The sequence below is a fragment of the Haliaeetus albicilla genome, chromosome 15, assembly GCF_947461875.1.
Source record: "Haliaeetus albicilla chromosome 15, bHalAlb1.1, whole genome shotgun sequence".
Taxonomy (NCBI): Eukaryota; Metazoa; Chordata; class Aves; order Accipitriformes; family Accipitridae; genus Haliaeetus; species Haliaeetus albicilla.
This window is the reverse complement of record NC_091497.1, coordinates 31,192,937-31,205,876: the sequence shown is the minus strand read 5'-3', so window position 1 is coordinate 31,205,876 and position 12,940 is coordinate 31,192,937. Positions and strand designations below refer to the sequence as shown.

Sequence of the window (12,940 nt, the reverse complement as noted above, 5' to 3'; positions counted from 1 at the left end):
TCCTCTGTTTTATCCAACAAGTTCTCCTGAAGGTTTTCCAGAAAGACTCTCTCTTTGTCTTTCCCTCCCTCGTTCATAAAGCAGGGAGCCCCAAATCAAAATGCTGGTCCCAAGGGGTGTCTGCAGAATCATGGGATTTGTCAAGCCCACGAGGGAAATTCATTTCTTTTCATCATCTGCTGATGGATGAAAGTGTCATTTGCAGGGAAAGCTCCAAGCTGGCAATGGTGAGAGCATCACACAGAATGGTTGCATTCATGCTGAGCAGCTCTGGAGCTGTCATCATCAAATCGAGCCTCCATGTTCTCCGATACCTGACATAATTTGTGAATAATGAATAGGGCCAGGTCCCTAATGATCTCCAGGTGTGATTTAACCTGGATTAAGCCTTCCAAATACTGTACTTAGCTTTTGCAAGGTCATTTCACTTCTAATAAGTACTGGTTTGCACATGCTCAGCTGTGTTCTTGTCCTTTAATGCAGTAACTGACAGATGGTAGCAAAATATTCCTTTTATAATGAAACCTGCTGAAGGAGACTGCTTAGGGCCTCAGAAAATTTAATTTGCCAAATAAAGGATGGTCTCCAGGAAAGAAAGGAAATACTGTAATGTAGTATATATATTAAATAATTTTCCTCAGGCATCTGGTGATCAGTAGCTTTTTCTCATGTCAGAGAGGTGACCTAACTGTTCGTTCCCAATTAGTTGTTGCCTCATTCACCTTTGTGCTCTTAAAAGTCTTGTTTCTGTGGGTTGGCATGAGTAGTGCCTCTAAAAAAGTGCAAATTTACTGCCTGAGGATTTGTTGTAGAGGCTTCATAGGTACCAGATTTGTATCTGCAGTGTGTAGTCAGATACTTAAGGTTTTCATATACACTATAATTAGCCTGGTTTCTGGGTGAATTTCACACTCATTTTTTAGACACAATTATACTCATTTCTCTTAAATCACTATTAATTCTTAGCAGCATTGCTACTGAGTGCTTTATGTGACCATGCACAGCCTGGATTTTCTCTGTGCAAGCTTATTTTGGCAGCTGAATGCATCAGAGTTGTCTAATTTATCATCTTCTGTGAGGCAGGTAGCTTTGGATGGCAGAAACCTCTCCTTTTCAAACCTCCAGGAACCTGCAACCTTCTTCTAAAGCCAGTCGTTTGCTGAGTAGCTATCTTTGCCACTCGTAGTTTCCTCAGGCTCCCCCATAACCAATTTTTTATTCTTTTATCCTCTGTACCAACACACAGTTAAGGAAGACTTGATGTGGCTTCCTTTAGCATCCATTTACACTGTCCTATAAATCATACAAAATGTTCTGCACAGGCTCAAATCTAGGCATTAAATGAGAATCCATCTGTTCGTTGCTCCCAATGGGAATATAGTTTCTTTCTCTGCATCACTGCTTGACAAAACTTCTAATCCCATCTGAAACTGCTAGTGTGTTGTGTTTGGGGCCTGTTGTATCAAATACACATCTCTCTGCTCTCTCCTTCCCCTCTTAGGAATTGTTATTTTTAGACTGCTTTTCTATCTCTGATGGAGTCAAAAATTACATCTTAACCTATACAAGCTCTGGTGGCATATGCTGCTCTCCTCTTCTGCTGCAGTATCATGAAATCTGTCATCCAGCTCTGTTCTTCTGATCTGTAACCCCCTTGTCATTACTGCCCTCATGGAGAAATTAATGCGAACACTTCTTTTATCTCTGTTTCTTGCCTGGATTTTCTTTCACTGCTCTTGGATGTCATGGCCAGCAGTAGATGAGTATTTGCATTAGCCTTTGGCTCTATCAGGAGGGGAATCAACAGTACTGGACAATTTAAGGCATACTCCTGCTGCTATAATGTGCCCTGTGTATCACAACACTACAGGAGTGTTAGTATCAAGGTGATGTAGCTGCCAGAGCGCTCAGGCACACCATTATTTTAAGAGGGGATCACTGCAACTCTTGAACTGCAGACTCCCTCCTACCTGTAGGTGTCTAAATCTGTGCTGTAAGTTTCCCTTTGCAGCCAATGAGGAATATAAAATAGGAAGGTCCAATTTATTTCAACCTAAAAATACACGACTAAAAAAAATTACTTCACTTCTATGGACTAAAAGGGCAGCGAGGGCTGACTAGCTTACATGTACACAGCTACACATAGATGTGTGGCCAGGAGATGTGCCTCAGTTGGCCACTACAACTGGAGCGAACTACAGGTGACTCAACGCATCTCACTCCTTCCCTGGGGGCTAAGGTCTGGCAGAGCCCCTTGTTGCTGGGCACTAAGGGCACACGTATGCGTCTCTGTCGCTCAAATGCACATACTGTTTCTTAGCTGACACACGGCGACGTGTTCCTCTTCACAACGCAAGGGAACGTTTGAACCCGTGATGCATCTGAGCCATCAGGCACCGCGTATCGGGCGGCTGCCCCTTGGAGCCAGCCTATAAAGAGCACGGAGTACATGACTGGGGGGTTTTGTGTTGGTTGTTTGGGTTTTTTTTAAATCGAGAATGAGGAAGTGCCTGACTCTTTTTACCAGTCTCACAGATTGCGAAGCCTTTAGTCATGTATGGAGGCACATTTGACATATTTTGGAGGTTTTGCCTTTTTTAGCATGGAATATTCACACCTTCAGAAATGCCCTGGAGCGACCCAAGCCCAGCGTCTCTCTTTTATTGCCAAAAATGCTTGCCAAGAGTTTTGGAGCAAAGCACCACCCTGAATGCATGTTCTAGATGGGCCACATCATTACACCGAATAGTGCGAATTTGCTTGCATTTAAGGCAGCCCAGTCCCGTGCAACCTCCAGCTGCTTACCTTGACTCCCCCATCCAGAACAAAAGCACCATTCCTGAACAGTCCCACCTCACGCCACCGTATCTCCAGCCCCGTGCTCTCTGCCTCTGAGTTTTTGCATGGAACCGCTGAGCATTTCACAGAGCAGATGCAGCAGCGTGAGTCACTGCCTCACCAAGGAACGAGTTCCTGCATATCAGTTGCTCCATGGAAACAGCCCATGTACATGCTTGAATATTGTGCAATGCACTTTGAGGCCACTTACATGCCTCTGAAATAGAGATAATTTGTTTACTTCACATATACCCAGGAGAAGAGCAATCTGTGTCACACAACTATCTGGGTACTTCTGATGGAGCATCTAACGTGAGACCTTGGCTGAGATTTGGATGGTTCGGGCCACCTAGCTGCAGAAAAAGGAGCTTAAAGCAGGAGCCTTGACTTGTTTTGCCCTTAAGGCTGGCTCTCTTTCAGTCCTCAAAACAAGGTAACTTTATGCAAACCACCTGTTAGGAATGGTCCCTGAAATGTGCCGAGCCCTAAAACGTGCCTGGGAATTGTTTGGGACAGGGGCCAACACCGTGCCAGGCACTGGTCAAAGAGTATAACAGGGTAGATGATTGTGCTCTAGTAGCTAGAAACATCGCTAGTGACTGTCGAATTTACTCTTATAGCTGTAGCTGAATGTTTCCATCCATGTTCCCTAGAGGCGGTCTTTGTTTACAGCTTTAATAGCTAAAAAAATGTGAGTTTTCTGACCATCCCCACACTTTATGGCACATCTTTCAAGCTGTTATAATGAAGAAGCACTAGAAAAAAAGTTGCTACTTACTCCACAAGCAAAATTTCTCTTCTTGGCAGCTCTTGGCATAAAGGTACTTAGAAAACTGTCTTAATATTCTACAAACAAATCAATTATTTATAATTATCTTGTCTTTAGATGTGAATTAAAGTAATGATTTTTTTTTTACTAGAGTTGAAAGGAAGCAGACAGCTTTAATTGAAGTAAATGAAATCTACATGACCACCTGTTGTTTTTTTTTTTAACTGTATAGGAAATCAATGTATTGACAGTAGCATTGGTCAACCAAGACAGAGAAAAAAATTCAGAGAAACGAAGCCCGGGTCTAAAATCAGAGAAAGAGGCACTATTAATAGGTAAGATAACCCGCAAAAAGATTTCTGAGAACAAAATGCCTTTTAACAAGTTTTTGTTTTGCATATATGTTTACATGCATCTTTGTGCTAATAGAAGTAAAAAAAAAAAAGATATTTTTTATTTTTCATCTGTATTCATAATGGCTTTTAGTAAGAGAAGTCCTAAAATACAGTGAACTTTTCCTTTCTGACAAATTCTGCAGAGTTTAATGAAAGGATTTCAGGTATGAAGAAAATTGCGGGATCTGCATTTAGACTTGGAACATGAATGTATGAAGACTTTATTTACATCAAGATTTAGCAGGCTAGAATTGTGTAACTTGTTATCTGATTATTAGACAAAATGGTGAAGGAGAAGGGGGTGGAAATAATATTAGCAAACTACCAAGCAAAAAATATGTATACTGGATGTATTAAGCAAGCCAGATTTATGCTTTTGACATTAGGTGAGGGAATTAGTGATATGAATATTTATAAAGAATACCACAAGGACTGTCGTATCCTTTACCTAGAATAAAATCGTTAAAATAAACTCTTAAAGAGCGCCTAAAAGCTAAAGCTTATAGACAGTGGGCCAGCTAGCTGGTTCCCAGCATTTAGCCATGCAGAAATGCTGGCTGTCCGCATGCTACCCTTGGAGGGAACATGCCCCATTTATATCCAGGCATATTTTGCATTTTGGTTTCAGTGAGGAAGGTTTTCATGGAGCCTAAATGTCCAGGGTCCAAAGTGTTCCCTATGGCATGGTTGCCATTCACAGGGATGCTGACCTGAAAGACCAGGTTTCATTTCTTTGGTTTGGTCTTTTCACAAAAGCAGCGGTATCCCGGTAGGTGATAGTTCTACGACTACCTTAATTTGTTTAAATGCAACTCATTTGCATCTGCTAAGCACCGGGAAAGTTGCTGGTTTATTGCTGGGGCACAGATTCAGACAGTTCAGACCAAAAAGGTCATTTAAAAGTGAAGAATGTATTTAAAAGTTTAAAGAGCTTAGTACACAAACTTCCTGTAACTGGTGAGATGTGGAACAGTGGGATGTACAGAAACGTATAAATTGATTTGATTTTGCTTGTTACAATAAAATTTGGAACTTTTAATTGCAATGGACAGTATTTGATCTGTTCAAAGATAACCTCTGTGAGAAGGGTAGCAAGGATAGATTTTAACAACAGAATAACAAACTTTTTTTTCTAGGTCACTCATTATTTGACTGTAACAAGTGGTGGCAGTGTCCCAAAGCGGGTCCCACCCACCAGCTGTCCAGTGGCACACTCAGATAAACAGTGTAATCTCAGTCCAGACATTACTGGTCATAATACCCACAGAACTGGCTCATCGTTACAGTTCAAAGGGAAAAGATTACTCAAGATGGATTTCATGTTATCTCTTCTTCTGAAGCATGTTCAGGTGTGGCAAGGGAAAAAAGGGCCTTGCTTCCATCCATTCACTAAGTTTGTCTATATTTTACACAATTCAATACTGTCTTAGAGGAAAAGAGCATAAAATAAAATAAAAAATACTAAAAAGTTATCGTGGAACTCCAGTCAATAACTACAAAATATTTTCAAATGGCTTTTTATTTACATTATACGAAAGAGCTAGCTTTGAACATCCTTAATTGAAAAGCCTTGGGAACAAACATAGCAAATGCAATGCCACTGGTAAAATGTGATTTGAATACAAATTGGATTTCCAGTCAACCCATCCAAGTGTGATGGTCTTGGCTTTTGCTTCAAGAGCTCATCTCTGTGTGCTTATGGTCACGCACAGCACAAAGGTGGCAACTGCTGCTAGGACTCGCCGTAGTATTAAATTAAGTAGGCACCCCTCCCTTTGCAGGATCAGAAGTTTGTAAATGCTATTGGAAAAATGAGGGAGGAAAAAAGGTGTTCTTTGCAAAGCCAGTCTAAACTGAGTTAAATTTTACTTATCATTTTCAACCATGGCCAGTATTTGGGGAAAAATGAAATCCAAGATTATCCTAATTCATTCAGCATCAAGAAAGCAGTATGGCCTGCAGTACACAAGATACAGTGACCCATTTTTGTCATTTGTAAGCATTTTTAATCCTGGTGTTTATGCTTTAAATATAAGGAACTTCCCCTAGGGTGGTTCAGCTAAGAAACCCATCCAAACAGAGTTGAAAATATTTTCTCTGATTCTTACAGTTCAACTCTCCCCAAACAGTAAGTAACACACATGCCATTTTGTATTTTCACTGTTTGTTTAGAAGAGGAGAAATTGGATAGTGCTTTTAATAGCAATTCTGATGCCCCAAATCTTGTATTTTCTGGTCATCGTTATTATGCTGTCACTTGACTTTCACTGCAGAAAAAACCTCTAGACTTAGATCCTGACTCTTCCTAAGCCACTTTTATTCCCACACCTTTTACAACAATCCTGTAAATAACAAGGAAGATGATAGACAGAACTGGCTCTCTTTTAAGAGAAAGTAAATAAGTAAATATGTCATAAAGGATTTGTGTTTTCTTCAGCAGCAGTTAGGGGTAATACGGATTAAACACTTTTCATAACCAGCATCAGCATAATTACAAGAAAAAATTGAGGGAGTGAGGTTTCTGACACAATTATATGAAACGTTTTCACAACAGAGCATCCAGTGAAGGGGAAAAAAGCAATAATTTTACCATTACAATATCCACAATTTTATATTGGTAAATCAAGCATAAAATTGGTAGTTGAAATGCTTCCAGCAAGTCTTTGTTTAGAAATTCCTTTATTCATCAGTATATTATCTTGGTCACTTACTTGCTAACTGCTGTCATTCCTGAAGATGAGCTATTGTGTTTACCATGTTATTATGACTGTATTAAAATTGTGCCATTTTGTTATGTTTATTGGGTTGTGTAAGAAAAATAAGAATCATAAGTCATACTGAAAAACCTGCAAGAACAGACTATTCAGAATTATTTTGCTTATTTTAATGATATATTGTCTGATGTAATTTCAATACTTTGTGTGCATTTGTTTTTAATACAGGTATCATATCCACATTTCTTCACGTCCACCCTTTTGGAGCCAATATAGAATATCTTTGGTCTTATATGCAGCAGTTGGACTCTAGGGTAAAAAAATTTAATCAAAATCTGTTTTCTCTATAGAAATATTGTATTATTCTTTACTGCAGGTTAAACTCTTCGTGCGTTTCCATTAGAAAGATAATGGGATGTGGGGCTTGGGGGTTTGCAGTCTTTATTCATTCGCAAATTACAATGCACGTGCTTGTGTTGAGGTCTTTGCCTCGCGCTGCTTAGCTATTCTTTGTGACAAAGAAGAGCAGAGCTTTAAATGGCAAAAACTAGCAGCTGGTTTTATGATACATGATCCTGAAATACAGCTGAGGAGAAAGAAAGCAGAACAAGACGCAGGTGTAGCCATGGCCATGAAACTGTGCAGAGTTTTAGGAGAGATTCCTCATTCTTCTAAAAGTTGTTAGTCATAGGTCACACTGAACATGAACTTTCACGAACACGTGAATGGACCGTGAAGCATACCCTTCGTCTCCACATGGAAGCGGAGAGGGCCTCATAAAGGAACTGGTTGACCCTATTGCTAAATTCAGAGAAGGTGTTGCCAACACAAAAGTGAGGCCAACACGCTAGAGCGTGCAAAATGTTTTTTAACGCATCCGTTCGTACAGTCCATAGCCAATACGTACCTGTAGGATAAGATTCTTTGACTTACTCTTAAATATCTACTGTAGGATGAAATGAAATCAAGCCCTAAAAGGGCCTATACCTCTCCACTGAATATTAAGCAAGTCAAGGGTGAGAAGCTCAGCTGTGAAATAGCCACCTTTGATCAGGTGAATTCTATTCTCGGTGCTAAACAACAGCTCTGCAGAATGCTAGACTGCATGAAATGGTTAGCAGATACATGGGTCACGCTATGGTCAGCCACAGCTCCGATCCACATCTGCCAATCCTTCCTCTGGACACGGGGTTGATGGTGCTTGCCCAGATCTTCTTGAAACACAGTCAGGATGTAGCAATGATGTGCACCTGGACTCGGAATGTGAGTGGTACTCCTTGTGCGGTGGTCGTTAGATGCAACTCCTTCGATCCTGGTAATACTTTGTTCCTGAACGCTCCCTCCAGCTGTGCCACCCGTAACCAAGATGACCTTCCAGCTGCTTTGATGGGCTGCTTCATGCCTCTGGAGGATCCTTCCTCTGTTTCTGTGAAAAAGTGTATAGCTAAAAGCAGAGGAGATCCTGAGCTAGAAGCCCACTGGAAATAAGACAGGTTGCATGGATGAGTGAGGAAGGATGATGAAGTTCTTAGGCACCATCTTCAGGCCACAGCAGCTCAGATTTGCTAGTGATTTACAGTCCACTGTTACCCACAAGGAAAAGGAACTAAGGGATGAGGATGGTAGACAGAGGTGAGAAACTGGTGGATTTTAATTTTTATTTTTTTTAAATCTGATTTTATCAAGACCTGATACATCCAGAGCTTCACACCTACAACCAATCCTCTTCTGCTTCTCTAGTCCCTGCCTCTGCTGCATGCACGCCTTCCTTCGTCTTGTCCCCAGTTCCTGCAGCACCCAGTCTGCCCAATCTCCTCAGTCATCTTTCAAGTCCTTCCTTAACACAGCGTTTGGCTAAGGTTCAACTGCTTTTTCCCCTGGCTGACCCCTCTGTATCTCTTGGGTGACAACAGCAATCATTTTAAAAGAACGGCTCCTTGCGCTCCAGCCCTGCTGCTCATGGCTTCTGAAACTTTCTGAGCTCTTCAACTTTCTTCACTGCTGCGGTCCCTTCTCATGCACGTCTGTGGGCTCTGTCCTTGAATTTCTACTCACGTGAGTAACGTTTTGGCTTCTGTGAGGCTGTGGGGATCAAACCCTTGACTTGCAAACACAGCCTTCATGGAAGGAGCGTCATCTCCATCTCTCCGAGATGCCAACGTATCAGCCCCTGCAGCTACCACTGGACCTCCCTGCTGCATAATGAACACGAGCTGCAAAATTTGACCTCGCTGGTTTATTTTGGAAGTAACTGCTTGTAGCAACAAATTACTTTTTAATAGCGCAATCCAGAGATGCAATCTCAGAGATGAATTTCAATTACTTTCCATGGTTAGCCTGTCATTCCTCACCTGAGCAGGAATGATAAGGTCAGCACACCCATGCGGGCTGAGGGCTCAGGATAGAGCTCGGATGCATTACCCAAAGGTAACCAGCTGTCCGTTACTGCCACGAGACTACGTAAAAGATGGACCTGATTACTCTGGGGCTTTAGACTGCCTCCAACGCTGATTTTCGGCGCCACCTTTAACAAATCATTTAATCTTTCTGCTGCGCTAGTCTCTTCAGGAAAATAAGAGGTGACAGATATTTTCTTACCTCCCTTGGGTGGAACGAGGTATAATTAGCATATTTTATGTTTATATACTGTTTTAAAAAGAAAACTTTTCACCATGGAAGGTTCTTACTAATACAAATAAGCAGAAATATCACCATTGCCAGAGAAGCCTATCAAACCATGGAGATACCTGTGGATAACAGGCAGCGCCCATAAATTTCTTTACTGTTCCTTTCATGACCATCACTTTCGAAGAAGTAGCAGTAGGATAAAATGGTTCTTTTTCCATGATGCTTCATTTCTTGACTTTCTTACTGATTATACCAGAAAGGCTGCCTTTGTGAAAGTGTTTTCTGCAATGAGAGCATCTTTCCCATTAGGAAGGTGACCAGTCATTAAGGTTTCAAAACCATAAAAACATCCTGAGCAATGCCAAGTCAGGAAATTTACTGCTTAGTTATTTGGAGCTGCTGAACTGGGCCAAACGGGGAGAAGATGGCCCCATGGATAGTCAGCCCTAAGTAACAAAAGTAAGCTGATTAAAAATAAAGCTAGGGTTTTTTTGCAAGAGAAAAACTGATGGAGCTGGGAGAAGGATTCAAGAGCTCATGGGATGAGAAGGAAGAATAAGGTCCCATTTGCTTCTTCCTCCTCACAAGTATACCTGCAGCTGTAGTTCTTAGATGGACTTCTGTCCTGGTTTCAGCTGGGATAGCAGTTGTCGTTCTTTTAGTGTGATGCCACTTACAAAATCAGAATCATTCCTGCAAGGAATCTGCACTTGCTTTGGAGTCTGGAAATTCATGTCAGGCTAAGGTTAAAAATAAAAATAATGGTTGGTTGTTTTCATTTGGCCTGTATTCCCCCACCGTCAGCCCCCGCCCTTATTTCTATTCTCCATATTTCCTCTTTCCAATCTACAGGGTGGCTTTCTTACTTTAATTTTACCTTTTTTCTTTCTCAGATCTCTGCAAATGAGATAGAAATGCTTTTGATGAGACTGCCACGCATGTTTAAACAAGAATTCACTGGTGTAGGAGCAACACTGGAAAAGAGGTGGAAGTTTTGTGCCTTTGAAGGAATTAAAACTATCTGACTGTGACAAGTAATGAAGCTATGCAGAAGAAGAATTCCTAGAGCATGGCAGGGTTATAAAGTATTAAAGTAAGAAATCTGGGTTTGGGCACATAGTAGTATGTTTTCAAAGTTATCCAAGCCTAATTTTAGTTACATTTGTGACGTTCTCTTGTGAGTGGAAATGTAGTTGTGCACCAGTTCCTAAAATAAAATAAAACTTAAAAAAAAAAATTTCAAAATGTGACAGATCTGTTTCCTATGAAAACTGAAGAAAGACACCACAGTCATAATGATTTCAAAATACTACATGTCCTACATCTAAGAAAAGCTCATTGAGCAAACAGTTAAGGAGAAAGATTGCCCGGTTATGGTCGCTAAGCTACAGCGATGTATATGTAATATGTAGTAAAACTCATTAAGTTTCGTTATTGAAAGTTCTTTCTGTTTAGTAAGAAAATTGAGTAATTTTGCAGTGAGGAAAAGCATACCAAAAGAAAACTTGAAGATGTGTCTGAAGTTATTGTATTTTGTAAATTAAGTTATATGCTGTACCAGGGATTTTTGCCTTATTGAAAGAGGCCTGAAAATGTGATTGGAGTCCTCAAGAATGCTTTATCAAGAATATTATTTTTCTAATGTAACTATTCTCCATTACAAGTTCTTTTAACATGGATTGCATATCAATTTTCATAAACGTGTAAATAAGGAGGAAACCAGTGTTACTGTATTGTATTTGGTATGTAACATTCAGGTTTATGCATCAAAATAAATATTCAGTTGCATTACTGTTACAAATTTTATAGCAGATATATTAATTTTTATCAATAAATATGACTTCTACCATATTGTTTGTACAAGTTTTTCTTCTGATGTTTTTGAATTTTTATCAATCCAGCAACAGTCTTCTGGCACTTATCTTTCCCCTACCTAAACTATTAATTGCAGATAACTTGGTTACATTAATTAGGAATCAAAAGAGAGCTTGCAATATTAGCTAAGATTGGTAGAGGAAGTACCAGCCCGGACCTTTGTTTAGCTGAACAGAGTTCCTTTGTTTTTTTCAGACAAGCAGCCAGGCTGAAAATTAACACCTTCAAATTTCTCATTTTCGGTTTTGTGTTGGGTGGTCACGATGCATCCAATTAGTTACTCCTTCTAACTCTCAGCTAATCCTTCTGCCCTTTGGCCAGCCAAAGGAAGGAATAACTCACTTTTGGTGGTGTCCCTTAGGTAGGGACATCGACGTAAATTACCGTTTAGGATTTACTGTCAAACACACAGTACTCCAGCACTCCTGTAAGAGCCAGTGAAAGCTGAAGAAGTGTGTCTATCAGCCAACGCGGGACAGTATAGAAGGAATCGCTCCTCCCGGAGCCCTAATTTAAAGAAGAACTGCATCGGTACAGCATTTAGCATGGTGCTGGGTAAGAAACAGCATCCCCCTCCAAATCACACCTCAGGAGAGCTGGCCCTATAAAGTGGGCACCAACAACAGGATATATGGCAAATTGCAACAGATGCAGGGAGTATCCAGATACATGTCAGAGTGATGTTTCACTCAGGTTCTTCAATAAACAGCAATTAGTGTCAAATGCAATTAGTAATGAAGGAACTCGCCTACATGGCTGTTAGTGATTACTGCTTTAGGAGTTATTTTTCTTCTGGCATCTACCTGGAATATAGAAATATTAAATGAAATGTTAATTGTGTACAAAAGGGAAAAAGAAAGAGGCTTAGCAGGTCTATTATGGGAGAAAATTGTGCTTTCAGCCAGTACACACAAAAATTGTTTTAAAGAACATACATCTCTATTATGATTGCTACAGAACCTGTATTAAGGTAAGTTACTGGGGTGAAACTAGTAATTATAGGCCAGTTATGTTAATGAAAATTAACTAGTTTAATGCAAATAACAAGTCTTTCTTCTCTTGTGATCATACAGATTTATGAATAATTCAGGGAAAAATGTGTTAGGTCTGACAGCTCTTATTTAAGTACTGTAACATAAATGTGTATGGATGGCACTTAGGCTGGGGAAAAGAGATGTGAGAAAACTTTCACCTCAGCTTTCTTCGTGCCATACTTATTCATTATATTCTGTCCTCCCTATTCTCTTGTGCCCTCCTTTTTTTTTCCCTTTAGCTCATCTTTTCTCCCACAAAACAACTCCAATCCCAGATAGCCACAAAACATCTTAAAACTGACAGGACGTTCTAACCTAATCACCATATCTGCTCTGTGTGTATTTTCCTTTTGTGTACTGCCAGCTAAAAGGGAACCTCCTTCACTGGCCTTTAGATACCACGGTAGAAGATCTAAACTTTAAGTATAAATAGCACGTAGGCATCCAACAATATTGTAACATATCAGTTGAGACCTTGAAACTCAGGGGCATCCTCATGAAGATCAGGTTGGGCCCCAGAACTGGCTTTAACACTGTGTGCTCTGTGGCTTTGGGGGAAACTGGATTAAAATGCTCAACTCCATCACTTAGCTGCTGAAATGTCCTTATGATGACCCTTGGGGGATCCAGCTGGGGATCCTGAAGTGATACAATGGGATGAATATCAAGGAAGCCACCTTTGAAAGA

The 12,940-nt window shown here is 40.4% G+C and overlaps 1 protein-coding gene across 10 annotated transcripts in view; it reads left to right on the top strand.

The window, feature by feature from the left end:
* Positions 1-11,195, top strand: part of ENOX1 (ecto-NOX disulfide-thiol exchanger 1) — a 360,508-nt gene extending 349,313 nt beyond the window's left edge. For 8 of the 10 annotated variants that reach the window (XM_069802661.1, XM_069802659.1, XM_069802657.1 and 5 more), the window contains 3 exons: positions 3,840-3,942; positions 6,945-7,030; positions 10,238-11,195. In XM_069802661.1, the coding sequence (XP_069658762.1) occupies positions 3,840-3,942; positions 6,945-7,030; positions 10,238-10,369 (321 nt within the window). In that variant the 3' untranslated portion in view covers positions 10,370-11,195. The remainder of the gene's footprint in view (positions 1-3,839; positions 3,943-6,944; positions 7,031-10,237) is intronic. The other 2 variants (XM_069802662.1, XM_069802660.1) reach the window with 1 other exon arrangement.
* The last annotated feature ends 1,745 nt before the right edge of the window (positions 11,196-12,940 follow it).